This window comes from Vombatus ursinus, unplaced genomic scaffold, assembly GCF_900497805.2.
Source record: "Vombatus ursinus unplaced genomic scaffold, bare-nosed wombat genome assembly UNPS02014943.1, whole genome shotgun sequence".
Taxonomy (NCBI): Eukaryota; Metazoa; Chordata; class Mammalia; order Diprotodontia; family Vombatidae; genus Vombatus; species Vombatus ursinus.
In genome coordinates this window covers 393,289-409,447 of record NW_020954721.1, presented here as the reverse complement: position 1 = coordinate 409,447, position 16,159 = coordinate 393,289, and the positions used below count along the sequence as shown (strand labels likewise).

Sequence of the window (16,159 nt, the reverse complement as noted above, 5' to 3'; positions counted from 1 at the left end):
CCAATAGACGAGCACTCAACTAAGCTCTCTCAGATTCCCTTCCAGTAAACTCTAAAATAACACGACGTCAGATTCTAAATTGGCAGAACCAACAAATGTTTCAGCAAACAATTTTGCAGCTCATGACAACTTGGATGCTATAAAAGGTCGTTCTCATTAAAATGGTCAGAGTGGAGCACAGCACAGACTGCTGAGGTGCCGGTAGAAGACTTTGTAGGCAGCTGCATCCTTGGCTGTAGCAGCCTTGTGAACTTTCAGCCCACAGATTGTTGGGGGATGATTGACAGAAAACTGATTGGAAGGATATTCCAGAGCACCCTTTGCTGGTGTTGGGGTCAGGACATGGTTGCATTGCCCCTTAACATTTCCCAGTCTTAGGTTCAAAAGGAGAAAAGACATGCTCTTGCTGGTTAGCACGGATTATGGTCAAAATTCAAGCATGGAGAGGAGTGCTTGTAGTCACTCATGTTAGAGTATGGTCCCTGGTCTCAATTTCAAGACATAGAGGATAACTAGCACTTATAGCTACAAGAAAGCAGGGGCCAGTTCACAGTCCGAGGGCCAGGAGGAGTGCTATTATAAATGGCTAAAGGGTTACAAGGACCTCAATCTTCCTTTCTCAGAATTAGATAGATCTAGTCATAAAATAGAAATGACAGAAATTAATGAGATGAGTAGAATTTTTAAAAAGTTAAATGTGATTGTTGTTTGGGGAAAAATTATTGAGAATAAAAAGCAGTATACCTTTTCTCATATGTACGTGGCATCATTATAAAAATTAACTATGTATTAGGGCATAGCAACTATATGCCCAAAAGTAGAAAACCAAATTATTAAGTGCATCCTTTTTATAACATAAAACAGTAAAATTATATTCAATAAAGGTCTGTTGGAAAATGGATTACAGGTAATTGCAAATTACATAATCTGATCAAACTAGAAGGAGAAAAAATAAGAAATGTCCAACTAAACACCAAAGAAGAGATTAATACAACTGAAAATAACCATTTAACTTACATATTAAACTGATTTGATTTTATGAAAAAAAAACTATGAACAAGATGAACCATAGGTCTATTTGATTAAAAAATAAGAAAGAAGAAAAACCAAATTACCAGTATCAAATATAAAAAGGTAAACTCAGCTTAAATGAAGATGAAATTGAAGCAGTTATTAGGAGTTGCTTGGATCAATTATATTTTAATAAATTTGAAACCTAGGTAAAATGTCTGATCTAACCATTCTAGACAGTAACTCAGAACTATATCACAATGGGTATACAACTGTGCCTAGTCTTTGACCCAGCAATACTTCTATAAATCTGCCTCCCAAAGACATCAAGAAGCACCTGTATGTGCAAAAATATTTATAGTAGCTCTTTTGGGATTGGCAAAGAATTGGAAATTCAGGGGATGCCCTTCAGTTAAGCAGTAATTGAACAAGTTGTGTTATGTGATTGTGATTTAATATTATTATGCTGTAAGAGAAATGATCAGGTGGATTCTTTCAGAAAAACCTGGGAAGATATACATGAACTGATGCAAAGTGAAATGAGAAATGTTCAGGAGAACATTTTACACAGTAACAGCCACAATGCACAATGTCAACTGTGAATGACATAGCTGTTCTTAGCAATGTTATGATTGAAGGCAATTCTGAAGGACTTTTGATGAATGCTGTCAATCTCCAGAGAATGAAGTGCTAGTGTCTAAATGAAGATTGAAACATACTTTTCCCCCCTACTTTATTATTCTTGGGTTTTGTTTTGTTTTTGGTCTGCATTTTCTTTTGAAATATAGTTAATATGAAAATGTTTTGCATGACTGCCCTTGTATATAACCCACATGAAATTTCTTTTGATCTCAAAGTAGAAAGTAGGGAGTCAGATAATTTGGGGAAAATATTAAAAAGTAAATATTACCAAGTTTCATTTATATACAATGTAGAAAAATTAGATGAAAATTAAATGCAACCCCCAGACCCTCAAAACAAATCTAGATCAATTGAATTAATCCAGTGGAAACACCACTTCAGGATAATGCTTCAGATATAGAAATTCGTAGTGGATAGATAATTCCCTCAGAACACTGAAAGAGAACTACCCAGCAAGGTCTCTTACCAGGGCAGACTTAGATCTTAAAGAGTGTCATTGTGAGGAGGATTAAGATAATTCTACATCATTGTCTAGCTCAGGTATAGGGACAGAAAAATCTGCAGTTCACAGGAAGGTTAGAATTTTCTGCCCAGTTTTTAGTCTAATTTATGATATACAAGGTAATGTGTGCTTTTTGTATAACTGAATAAATTTATAAACCATACATATTAAAAGAATCTTTAATTTTAATGCTGTATTTGCTTTGTATTGGCATTATGCCTGTTTTGTAGTACCTTTTGTATACCCTGCTTATTTCATTGTATGTCCCATTATGTGGTTTAGTAGGTTTTCCATAGTGGTAATTTCTATCCTTATTTGCTTTTATTTAGTGTATTTTCATGTGCCACTGAGAAATGTGCACGTGGTATACGTTGTAGGTTTTTTGGACCGTAAGTCATTGACACAATCTATTAAGAGTGTCTTGGTTTTGCATTATTTTTGTTGAAAGATATTTTTGATCAATTGTCTTTCTTAAACACACATTAAATATATTTAATATTATTTCTCATGAACACCTGGTGCTTTTCCTGTCTTCTATTGTGTAATGTTCCCTTGTTTGTAGTATGAGTTATCAGATCATCTCGGGAACCCACACAGGAGAGGGGATATTTTTTTTTCAAAAAAGTAATGATTTATTTGTCACATATTGAGTTCCAAGTTGTATCTCACCCTTCCTCCCAAGTCTTCATTCCAGGAGGCAAACATTCGAGACAGATTTAAATGTGGAACAAAGCAATAAATATTTCCATATATCAGTTCTTTTTCTGAAGATGGATAGCATTTTCCTTCGTAAGTCTTTCTTTTTTTAAGATTCACTAATTTATTTTTAGTTTTCAACATTCACTTCCACAAGATTTTGAGCTCCAAATTTTCTTGCCATCTCATCCCTCCCCAACCCCAAGACAACATGCATTCTGAATACCCTTTCCCCTAATCTGCTCTCCCTTTTACCTCCCCCCCACTTTCTCTTACCCTTTCCTCTTCTATTTTCCTATATGGCAGGATAGATTTCTATACACCATTGCCTGTATTTCTTATTTCCCAGTTGCATGTGAAAACAATTTTTTAACATTTGTTTTCAAAACTTTGGGTTCTACCTTTTCTCCCTTCCTCCCTCCCCACCCACCCTTATTGAGAAGGCAAGCAACTCAATACAGGTTATACTTGTATAGTCATGTGAAACATTTCCATAGTAGTAATGCTGTGGAAAACTAACTATATTTCCCTCCATCCTATTTTGCCCCCCATTTATTCTATTCTCTCTTTTGACCCTGTCCCTTCTCAGAAGTGTTTGCTTCTGATTAACCCCTCCCCCAATCTGTGCTCCCCTCTGTCATCCCCCTGCTTTTATTTCCACTTCTCCCCCCTATTTTCCTGTAGGATAAGATAACTTTCCATACCCAATCAAGTGTGTATGTTATTTCCTCCTTAAGTCAAATTTGATGAGAATAAGATTCACTCATTCTCTCTCACCTTCCCCCACTTCTCTTCTACTGTAAAAGTCTTTTCTTGTCTATTTTATGTGAGATAATTTACCCCATGCTACGTCTCCCTTTCTCTTTCTCCCAGTATAATCCTCTCTCACGCCTTAATTTTCTTTCTCCAGATATCACCCATTCATCTTCAACTCACCCTGTACCCTCTATTTATCAATCTATCTATACATATATTTATTCCTCCTCCAACTACCCTAATACTGACAAAAGTCTCATGACTTACAAAAATTATTTTTCCATGTAGGAATGTAAACAGTCCAACCTTAATAAGTCCCTTATGATTTCTCTTTACTGTTTACCTCTTCATGCTTCTCTTGAATCTTGTATTTGAAAGTCAAATTTTCTATTCAGCTCTGGTCTTTTCATCAAGAATGCCTGAAAGTCTTCTATTTCACTCAATGTCCATTTTTCCCCTGAAGGATTTCACTCAATTTTGCTGGGTAGGTGATTCTTGGCTGTAATCCTATCTCCTTTGATCTCTGGAATGTTATATTCCAAGTCCTATGGTCCCTTAAAGTAGAAGCTGCTAAATCCTGTCTTATCCTGATTGTGTTTCCACAATGCGTGAATTGGTTCTTTCTGGCTGCTTGCAATATTTTCTCCTTGACCTGTGAACTCTGGAATTTGGCTACAATATTCCTAGGAATTTTCCTTTGGGGATATCTTTCAGGAGGTGATTGGTTGATTCTTTCCATTTCTATTTTACCCTCTGGTTCTAGAATATCAGGTCAGTTTTCCTTGAGAATTTCTTGAAAGATGATATCTAGCTTCTTCTTTCAGTCATGGCTTTCAGATAGTCCAATAATTTTTAAATTATGTCTCCTGGACCTATTTCCCAGGTCAGTTGTTTTTCCAATGAGATATTTCACATTGTTTGCTATTTGTTCATTCTTTTGAATTTGTTTTACAGTGTCTTGGTTTCTCATAAAATCACTAGCTTCCAATTGCTCCATTCAAATTTTGAAGGAAGTATTTTCTTCAGTGACCTTCTGGACTTCCTTTTCCATCTGGCAAATTTTGCTTTTTAAGGCATTCTTCTCCTCATTGGCTTTTTGGACCTCTTTTGCCATTTAGGTTAAGCTATTTCTAAGGTATTATTTTCTTCAGTATTTTGGGGGTCTCTCCTTTACCAAACTATTAAGTTGTTTTTCTTGATTTTCTTGCATCACTCTCATTTCTCTTCCCAGTTTTGACTTTATCTTAGTATAGGGAGTAAGATGTTCATCTATGCCCAGTTTCTGCCATATATGTCTTCCAGTTTTCCCAGTAGTTTTTGCTAAGTAGTGATTTCTTATCCCAGAAGTCAGAATCTTTGGAATAGTAGATTATTATAATCACTGATTGTTGTGTCTTGCAAAACTAACCCATTCCACTGATCCACCACTCTCTTTCTTAGCCAGTACCAAGTAGTTTTGTTGACTGCTGCTTTATAATATAGTTGAAGATCAGTTACTGCTAGGTTGCCATAGTTTGCATTTTTTTCATTAATTCCATTGATATTCTGGACCTTTTGTTCTTCTGGAAGAAGAATGCTATTCTTTTTTCTAGCTCTATAAAATCATTTTGGTAGTTTGATTGGCATGGCATTGAATAAGTAATTTAATTCTATCCTGCAACTCTGCTAAATTTGTTTATTATTTCAAGTAATATTTTACTTGATTCTCTAGGGTTCTCTAGATATACCATCATATCATCTGCAAAGAGTGATCTTTGTTTCTTCTTTGCCTATTTTAATTCTTTTATTTTTCTTTCCTTCTCTCATTGCTATATCCAACATTTCTAGCATAATATTGAAGAACAGTGGTGACACTGGACGTCCTTGTTTCATCCCCAATCTTATTACAAATCCCCCAATTCATCCCAATTGCATATAATGCTTGCTGATGGTTTTTGATAGATGCTGTCTATCATTTTAACTTACACTCCATTCATTCCTATGCTTTCTAGTGTTTTTAATAGGAATGGGTGTTATATTTTGTCCAATACTTTTTCTGCACTTATTGAAATAATCATATGATTTTTATTAGTTTTGTTGTTGATATGCTAAACTATGCGGATAGTTTTCCTAATATTGAACTAGCCCTGCATGTCTGGTATAAATCCTACCTGGTCATAGTGTACTATCCCCAAGATAAATTGTTGTAATGTCTTTGCTAATATCTTATTAAAATTTTTTGCTTCCATATTCATTAGGAAAATTGATCTATAATTTTCTTTCTCTGTTTTGGCTCTTCCTGGTTTAGGTATCAGCACCATATATGTGTCATACAAAAAACTTGGTAGGACTCATCCTTCACCTATCTTTCCAAATAGTTTATATAGTATTGGAATTAATTGTTCTTTAATTGTTTGATAGAATTCACGTGTATATCCATCTGGCCCTGGAGATTTTTTCTTAGGGAGTTGATCAGTGGCTTATTCATTTTTTTTTTTTTTGGAAATAGGTTTGCTTAAGTATTTTATTCCCTCTTCCATTAATCAGGGCAATTTATATTTTTGTAGATATTCATCCATTTCATTAAGATTATCAAATTTATTGGCATACAGTTGGGCAAAATAGCTCCTAATTAGTGTTTTGATTTCCTGTTCACTGGTGGTGAATTCATCCTTTTCACTTTTGATGCTGGTAACTTGGTTTTCTTTCCTTTTTAAAATCAAATTAACTAAAGATTCACCTATTTTATTTTTTTTCATAAAATCAGCTCTTAGTTTTATTAGCTAAATAGTTTTCTTAATTTCAATTTCATTAATCTCTCCTTTAGCTTTCAGAATTTCTAATTTTGGTATTTAATTGGAGATTTTCAATTTGTTTTTTATCTAGATTTTTCAGTTGAATGCCCAATTCATTAATCTCTTCTTTCTCTATTTTATTCATATAAGCATTTAGAGATATAAAACTACTCCTAAGGACCGCTTTTGCTGTATCCCAAAAGTTTTGGAGTGTTGTCTCATTATTGCCATTCTCTGGAATGAAGTTATTGATTGTTTCTGTGATTCATTGTTTGATGCCCTCATTCTTTAGGATTAGATTATTAATTTCCAATTTTTAGTCTATCATTTCAAGGCCTTCTAATACATGTAATTTTTATTTCACCATGATCTGAAAAGGATGCATTTCTACCTTTCTGAATTTGATTGTGGGGTTTTGATGACCTAGTATGTCATCCAGACTGTTGTAGACAACCCAGGGCACCTCGTTCATCATGACTGTGGGCTGTGTGACAGGAGATGAAGAGAGCTATGATGTCTTGAAGGAACTGTTTGATCCTATCATTGAGGACTGACATGGAGGCTCCAAGCCTTCAGATGAGCATAAGACTGATCTTAACTCTTACAATCTGCAGGATGGTGATGACCTATATACTAATTATATGCTGAGTTCTTGTGTTACAACTGACCAGAACATCCAAGGATTCTGCCTGCTCTCACATCGTAGCCAGGGTGAGCACTGTGCTGTGGAGAAGCTCTCTGTGTAAGCTCTGGCCAGCCTGGATGGTGATCTGAATGGGAAGTACTATCCTTTGAAGAAGACGACTGAGCAGGTACAGTAGCAGCTGATTGATGACCACTTTTTCTTCGACAAGCCTGTCTCCCCACTCCTCTTGGCATCTGGCATGGTCTGAGAATGGCCTGACTGCAGGGATATTTAGCACAATGAGAAGACCTTTATGGTGTGGATCAATGAGGAAGATCATGTGAGGGTCATCTCCATACAGAAGAGAGGTTAACATGAAGGAGGGGTTCACACGTTTCTGTATGGGGCTCACCAAGACTGAAACCCTTTTTAAGATCAAGAACTATGAATCCATCGGAATTTTCAAATGGGGTACACCCTCACATGCCCCACCAACCTAAGCCTATGTGCAAGTGTTCACATCAAACTTCTCCATCTGGCAAGCCTGAGAAATTTGGTGATGTGCTGAAGAAACTGAGGCTGGAAAAGAAGGGGATAGAGGGTGTGGACACAGCAGATGTGAGTGGTGTCTTTGACATTGCCAATGCTGACTGACTGGGTTTCTCAGAGGTGCAGCTGGTACAGATGGTGGTTGATGGTGTGCAGTTGTTCATTGAGATGGAGAAGCCATTTGGAGCAGGGTCAGTCCATCTATTACCTTAAGCCAGCCCAGAAATGAGCAGTTGGCCCCCTGAATTCTGTGATTCCTAATTTATTGGATGAATCAATAACCACCATCCTTCCCACCTGTGGCACCCTGGGGGCCTCTGGATGCAGCCTATCTAATCATGCTGTAGAGAATTCTTCCTTCCATCTTTCAGTGTTAGGGTCTTATTTCTGATGGCTGAGATGTTGCTGAATGCTGAAATAATAAATTATTGTTTTGGCCTGAAAAAAAAAAACAAAAGAACTGCAAGTGTCATCTTCCCTTGTGGGGATGTAAACAGTTTGCCATTATTAATAATATGTTGGTTTTCTTTTCTTTCCTATTTAGTTTTTATGCTTCTCTTGAGTCTTGTATTTAAAGGTCAAATTTTCTGTTGAGCTATGGTCTTTTTATCAGGAATGTTTAGAAATCTCCTATTTCATTAATGTCCATCTCCTCCCCTGAAAGATAGTTCTCATTTTCACTGAGTAGTTTTTCCTTGGTTCTAATTCAAGCTCCTTTGCCTTACAAAATAGTGTTTTCTATGCCCTCCAATCTTTTAATGTAGAAGTTGCAAGGTCCTGTGTAATCGTGACTGATTCCATCGTATTTAATTTTTTTCTGGCTACTTGCAGTATTTTCTCTTTGATCTGGTAGTTTTCAAATTTATCTACTATATTCCATGGCATTTTCACCTTGGGATCTCTTTCAGGAGGTAATAGGTGGGTTCATTTGATGACTAATTTACTTTCTGGTCCTAGGACATCAGGGCAGTCTTCTTTGTTGATTTCCTGAAGGATGTTGTTCAGACTCTTTTTCATCATGGTTTTCAGGTAGACCAATAATTTTTAAATTGTCTCTTCTGGACCTATATTCCAGCTCAGTTGTTTTACCAATGAGGTATTTTATGTTTTCTTCTATTTTTTTTTCATTTTTTTCTTTCTGTTTGATTCTTGCTCTTTCATAAAGTCATTAGCTTCCACTTGCTCCATTCTAATTTAAGGAGTTGTTTTCTTCTATGAGATTTTGTCCCTCCTTTTCCATTTGGCCCATTTGACTTTTTAAGAAGTCCTTCTCTTCAGTGAGTTTTTGTGCCTCCTTTTCCATTTGACCAATTCTACTTTTTAGGGACTTGTTTTGTATACCGAATTTTTGTCTATCCTTTTCTAAGCTATTGACTCTCTTTTGCTTGATTTTCATTTCTTTTCCCAATTTTTCTTTTACCTCTCTTATTTGACCTTTAAAATCTTTCTTGAGTTCTTCTAAGAAGGCTTTTCAGGCTTGAGACCAGTTTATATTCCCCTTTGAGGTTTCATATGTGGGTATATTAACAATGTCCTTTTTTGAATTTGTGCCTTGATCTTCCCTTACCCCAAAATAGGAATCTATGGTCATTTTACGTTTCTGCTTTTTGTTTACCTATGTTCTGACTGTTTTACCAACAACAACAAAAACCGTTGACTTCTCCTGCTTGAGCAAAAGGGGCACTTAATCAAGCTTATTGTCATGCTCACTGGGGCTTTGCACATGAATGTTTGGCTCCTAGTTGCCTGAGCCTTCCACAGGGATGTTTTACTTAAAGTGGATTTCTGGTAACCTGGAGCTTTGAAGTTAAGTGACTTGCCCAGGGTCACACAGCTAGTAAGTGTCAAGTGTCTGAGGCTGGATATGAACTCAGGTTCTCCTGATTTCAAGGCTGATGCTCTATCCACTGCAGCCACTTAGCTGCCCCTATACATTAAATTTAATAAGCATGTCTTCATTAGCTGCTCTGTGTAAACCACTGATAGTTGTTTGATATACAAATGGAAAATTGAAGAAATTCCTACTCTGAAGGAATTCAAATAATCATTCTAGTCGTTTTTTCTTTTTCATTTAGATCACCTATGGCTTATTTGATCTTCTCCTGACTGATAAGGTCCAGTATCCATATGTCTATCAGATGGGCAGCAGGGAATCCACTCTTCACCTTGCATTCATCCAACTGATGCTCCATTTTGGCTGGACTTGGGTGGGACTGGTTCTTTCAGACAACATGAGAGGGGAAAATTTCTTCAGTCATCTGAAAGAGGAGATGGACAAGAATGGTCTGTGTGTGGCTTTTAAGGAAAGTGTGCCCCCAAACTTCAAAGGTGATGAATATTATAGACTCTCTTCTAGGATCACTGCATCATCATCAAATGTGATTTTCGTCTATGGAGATACAGACTCCCTTCAAGAACTGGCTATTGCATTCATTGCTTATGTACTTCATGGGAAGACGTTGGTTGCCACCACTGCTTGGGATTTTTCTTTTGATAGTAATTTGGAACTGCTTACCCATTTTCATGGTACATTACTATTTTCTTCTTCCCAGATGGAGATTCCTGGTTTCACAGATTTTGTAAGAAGCCTGAATCCCAGTGTAAACTCTGAGGACATTTTCCTAAGGACTTTCTTTGAATCACTCCTTAAATGTAGATTTTCAGAAAAAAGTCATGTACAAATGTTAGATACTATGTGCCCAGAAGGTGTTTCCTGGGCAGATTTACCTTTTATAAATTTTGATAAGATCATTATGGAACTGAGTTCTAATGTCTACAATGCAGTATATTTAGTGGCTCATGCTCTCCACGAAATGCTCCAGTCTGAGGCAAAAGAGACATTACAACTTGGAAGTAACCCAGATCTTTCTTGGATGGTAACATTTCTCTTCCAGTTCTGAGCTTAACACTGAGTACTTCCAACATTCAATTGTTAGTTATGTATGCTGTAAATGTTACAGCAATGACAAGAGATGTCAATACTACCTCTTATTCCCTTTTTTTTTTCATTTGTGATTACATTGATTTCTGGTTGAAAACAATAAAATTACCTCAGAAAATAGGCATTTATTCCAACTCTGATGTAACCACGTTGGTGAAGTTGTTGGCATTCTTCCTATTAAACATCTCTCTGGGTACGAGTTTATATGGGAGGAGAGTTTCATTAAATTTGTTCCAATTTAGGGCCTTTACAGTGGCCTGGGTCATAACATTGCTAATGCCAAGGTGCTTAGTGTAATTCCTCATTGATCAATTTTAACTTCTATCAACATCTATAACTGAGCAGCAGACATGATATTTGTACATGGATACACTTGCGTCAATGATACATTCTTTTTCTAAAATGCAGAGGAACCTTTTAACAGAAGTTTTATAATGTATAAGATTCTCAGTGCTTGAAGGAACTGGTTGTTGTGGTGGAAATGTTGGAGTGATCAAAGCCTAGTAGCATTCATAATACAAGAGAGGACATCTGGGTATGGAATAATCAGCAGTCTAGACCTGGAGAGAGCATAATTCAAACATCTCAATGAGAATATTTCTCTATTCTGAAATTCTATAAGATCAGTCATCCCAGGATAGACAGGAAGTTCCAAGACAGTAATTCAGTAGTTAAAATAGAAATGATCCCAATGTGGAAGAAAAAGAAGTCTTGTTTGTATCTGCCAATGATAAAATACAAAAAAAAAAAAACAAAAAAAAACTAAACCACCAGTGTATGTACAGGAGAAGGAAGAAAGGGCATGTAACAGATTACCAAGGCAAAACATGAAACAACTCTGAAAGAATAGTTCCAAGAGTACTAAGGATCAGAATTATCTGAGTCTGTTGAGGAAATGATGTTAATAGAAAAAGTTATTTTTTCTTTTAATTTTTGCAGATGTTATATTGCTTGAAAGAGAATGAGTAAGGAATAGACGAGGACACAACTTTGGTTGGATGGAAAAATTATAATTGACAATAGAAAAAATGTCTGCTCAATTATCATTTCCTTGTTTACTGTCCACTGGGAATAAGTTTTGCAATAGAATACAAAAAGAAGTTTAAAAAAAAAAACTAGATAAGGAGTTGTTTGTTCTGGTTGTGAATCTTATAATGAGATCCTTATAACCAATCTCTAAGCAAATTGACTTAGTAAATGGAGTGGTAGAGAAAAAAATCAGACTGAAACAAAGATAAATGTAGGCCAAACACAAAGAATTGCATCAACTGTATATAGTTTCTGAGGGGATTTGAAGCATTGGATCTCTGCTTATAAATCAGAGGGAGAAGTTCCAGCCTTCTGTGAATTGGCTGTTTTGTTATTTTAATGGGTTTATTTACTTTTCTCTTTTAAAAATCAGACAGTTCTGGTACTTGGCTTAGTACTGGGTCTAGACAGGAAGAACTAATTCAAATGTAGACTCAGACACATAATAGCCATGTGATCTTGAGAAAGTCACTTAACCTTTATTTGTCTCAGTTTCTTTTACTACACTATGGTGACAATAACTATAACTACCTCTGAGGTTTGTTATGAGGATAAAAGAAAATCATATTTGTAAATTACCTAGTCCAGAATCTGGCACATAGTAACTACTTTCATAAATGCTTAGTTTACTAAAAAATATAATTATTCTTCTCACAGTTATCATTTATAAAATAATTACTAACTGAGCAATATCATATAATTATACATTATAATGTAAAATACATGTTCAAATGTACAGTTTTATAATTACAATACAAATACCACTATTTCTCCATCTCCTCCTACTCCTCCTTGCCCTCCTCCTCTTTCTCTTCTCCTTTCTGCTCCGGTTAGTCTTTGGGCTGAAGCCGCTGCAGCTGCCTCCAATGGCCACTGCTTTTGTGTTTACAATGTTTCCTCTGGTTTGGACACCAAAAAGGGGTCACAGACCTCTCCTTCCAACCTTATAAGTTGTTTTGCATTGAAAAAATGCCTCCTCGTGACCTTTTATTGGCTGTACTGCTTAGAATGTGATTTGATGCATGTTTGGAGGAGAATATTGAGAGAATTCAGTTGGGTTGCTGCCTCTACTCTGCCCTCCTGGCTCTACCCGATAAATAATTTTTAATGAGCTAAATTCAATGACCTTCTTTTATTTAGCCAGGAGACTTGATGATTATCTACTGTCCCTCTTTCCCCTTTTTCTTTACTAGCTTGGATTTTATTTGTGTTACTCATTTAGAGGGCCCACTAACTATTCCCAGTCATACCTCCTTCTTTCCTCTTCAAGGTTCTCTTTGTTCTTTCCTGTCAGATGTACTGATCAACACATTGTTGTTATCTCATTATATTTCTTTGGCACCTTACAGGGAACATAATAATTTCCACCTACAAATGACTTGCTACTTCTTTGTTCACCTTCAAGAAAGCTAAGGGCACTTTGTCTCAGTAATGTCCATGTTTACGAAGTTTTGCCCCCTTTTCTATAATTACTGGACTACTCAAACTTTATATACTTATGTATAGATACATACACACAGATACCACACAAGTGTTCTCAAATATAGTAACAGAAATTGTTTGGCTAGGTAGGAAATTTAGTACTGAAAGCTATGTTCATATGATTTTTACTACATTATATTTTATTTCATTTTCTTATTTACTGTTGTGGATTAGTAAATTTGTATGATATAAGCTGGCTTTCTTATACGTATTTCTTCTTCATTTTGAACTACAAGGCCAACCTTGCCTGGTATTCTAATTCTCTTTTGATTTTCTGCTTTAACCTTCTTGTCCCCTGTGATGAAAGTAACATCTTTTTGGTGTTATTTGTAGAAGATATTTCAAGCGTCCATAGAACAGATAAACTTTGACCTCTTAGGCATCAGTGGTTGAAACATAGATGTCTATTATTATGATGTTAAGTGGTATGCTTTGGATTTGAATAGATATCATTCTGTCATTTCTGTGATGGTATCCTAGTACTGATTTTCTCACCTTTTTATTTACTCTAAGGGCTACTCTATTTCTTCTAAGAAATTCTTGCCCATAGTAGCATATGTGATAATTACCTGAATTAAACTTTGCTGACAAAGCTCTGTATAGTCAAAGCTATGTTTATTGGTTGTTTGTTTTTTCAGTAGCAATGTATGGCTGTGATAACTGGACAATAAGGATAGCTTACTGCTGCAGAGTTGATGCTTTTGAATTGTTGTGCTAGAGAAGATGTTTGAGATGCTTTTGGACAGCAAGGAGATCAAATCGTTCAATACTTAAAGAAATTAATTCAGGTTGTTCACTGGAAGGTCAAATCCTTAAGCTGAAGTTTAAATACTTTGGTCACATAATGAGAAGCTAGGACTCATCAAAAAAGCCCTTGATATTGGAAAAGATTGAAGATAAAAGAAAGAGGGGATGGCAGAGGATGAGATAGACAGATAGTGTCATGGAATGTACAAACATTAACTCGGACAGACTTTGAGATACAGTGGCCAATAGAAGAGGCAGGCATGCTATCATCCATTAGGTCATAAAGAGTTGGACAGGCCTCAATGATTGAACACCAAACATTTATTTTTGGCCTGTTAGATTCTTTTCCCCCTGAAAAATGAAATCTTAGCATTTCTAAGTGAGAAGAATATAGGCTTCATTTCTCTTTTTGACCGTCTCATTCTATATTTACAATCTCTCTGGGCGATTTTTTTGAATATTTTCCATTGAAGGATGACATCCAAATCCTGTGTATCCAAAATAATTCTCTAGCTTTTGCTGAAAACTCTGCTTCTCAAATTTTCCTCAGGTTGTGTTGATGTTTCATTTTCTTCTACTTTATCGTTATGTAATTTGTTTCCTAATTTCTTCCATTGAAATAATTATCTTTTCTATTGCATCACTCAATTTCCCGAATTGTTTAGTGTCTTACTCATTTGTAATTGAGTTTCATTCTTTACCTTGAATTGCATAACTTTGAATGTCAAATGTCCTTTATTTCTAAGTTTACTTTATCCACCACTTCAGGGATTTACATTGGGCATTTTTTAATTAAAGAGATTTTTGTACAAGGAGTAAAATTTATCCTAAATATCAGTCCATCAAAACACATTTCTCAAGCACCCACTATGTCCTAGGATATGTGCTAAGTTCTAGGTTTACAAAGAAAGGAAAATAAAATCCCAGTTATTGAGGGTCTCTATAATGGGGTATAAATGGTAAGCTTTTGCTTCTAGAAGGTGCTGAGTTTCCTGTAACCACAGGTTTTAGGAAAGAGCTTGGAATTCAAAATGTCAGAGATATTTGGACGGAATTCTTGATTTGGTGAGAGGAATCTAAAGCACATAATTGTTTACCAGCTTTTCTATTCTTCCATTGTCCATGGCTGGTTATGGAAAAGGAGAAAAAGAGTGCAGACTGTAAGAGGAGCTTAAGAAGAAGAAAAGACAGAATAAGAACTTCTGGAAGCTCAAAATTCAGAGGCTCTTTGCTGTTGATGCTCAAGCTTGGGACATAGGTATGAATCCTTCTTTCCCCACAGATTAACAAATTCCTGTTCTTATCTTCAGCTTCACCACTTCCTGAAGTGCCCCAGTCCTATTAATCGTGGCAGTGATGAGTCATGTGGAGATGGAACCAGGATGGCTGCTGAGACATATGATATCCTGAATTATAAATACTTCCCTGTTCGGATTGAGATACTGGTAAAAGTTGGTGAAGTGATCCCTCATAATCAGGTATTTGGCATTAACGAAGAAGACATTGATTGGCCAAAAGATTTCTCTCAGGTAAGGGGCCAGTGAATAATAGGAGCTTTATTACTTTGCCTGTTTAGCATCCTAGATAAGGTTGTTTCTCCATTGGCAGCAGGAACTTCCCCACAGACAATAGAAATGCCTGTGATGGGGCTGGGGCTGTAGTATTCACTTACTCTTTATTTCTGCTCTGAGTAAAGCAGAGCTCTGATTTCTTTTTTTTTTTCAATCCTACTTGCAAACTCTTTCCAGCTAAGTTACATAATGATCTGAATTGTTCATACTTAGAGAACCTTGGAATATCCCACATCAGATAAAATTTGAAGAATAGAGTGGAGAGTGGAGAATTTGTTTTTTTTCTCCCAAGAGGACCTGTTGCACCAAAGACTATCCAATATCTGAAATTTTATAGATACGTACGTAATTAATCCTGAATTTGTGTCCCCAAGAAGGACAATGACTTTTAGATATTATTAATTTAAATGTTGTAGATATGATTTGATAATTCACACCCCACCCTTCACAATAATCCCCAGAGGAGGCTCCAAATGTCAGCCCAAGAATAAGATCAACCAGTCAAAACATCCAATTCTTATTTAGATTTAAGCAAGGTAAACTGTATAATTAGTCTTTACAGTGTATACTCTTTAACATCATGATTCCCTGAGATATTGAGGATACTTTATGAAAACCAAAAAAAAAAATAGGACTTTGAGGGGGGGAAATTAAAGAAATATTTCCCCTTATATAGTCCATGACTTATTTCAGCAGGCAAACGCCAAAAGCTGTACCTCCGAGTGCCTCAGTGAGGGTAGGGTAACTGGTGGAAACCAGCTCAGAAAACCACCAGGTGCCTAGGCATTCTACAGCACAGAGGTCTCCCACTACCTCAACAGAAATAAGGGAGAC

General features: G+C 36.1%; 1 protein-coding gene and 1 pseudogene across 1 annotated transcript in view; both read left to right on the top strand.

The window, feature by feature from the left end:
• The window catches only part of LOC114029962 (vomeronasal type-2 receptor 26-like), a 41,712-nt gene that overhangs the window by 15,883 nt on the left and 9,670 nt on the right, over positions 1-16,159 (top strand). Inside the window, 2 exon segments of the mRNA XM_027844607.1 lie at positions 9,631-10,431; positions 15,065-15,283. Coding sequence (XP_027700408.1) covers positions 9,631-10,431; positions 15,065-15,283 — 1,020 coding nt within the window.
• LOC114029967 lies at positions 423-7,784 on the top strand (annotated as a pseudogene).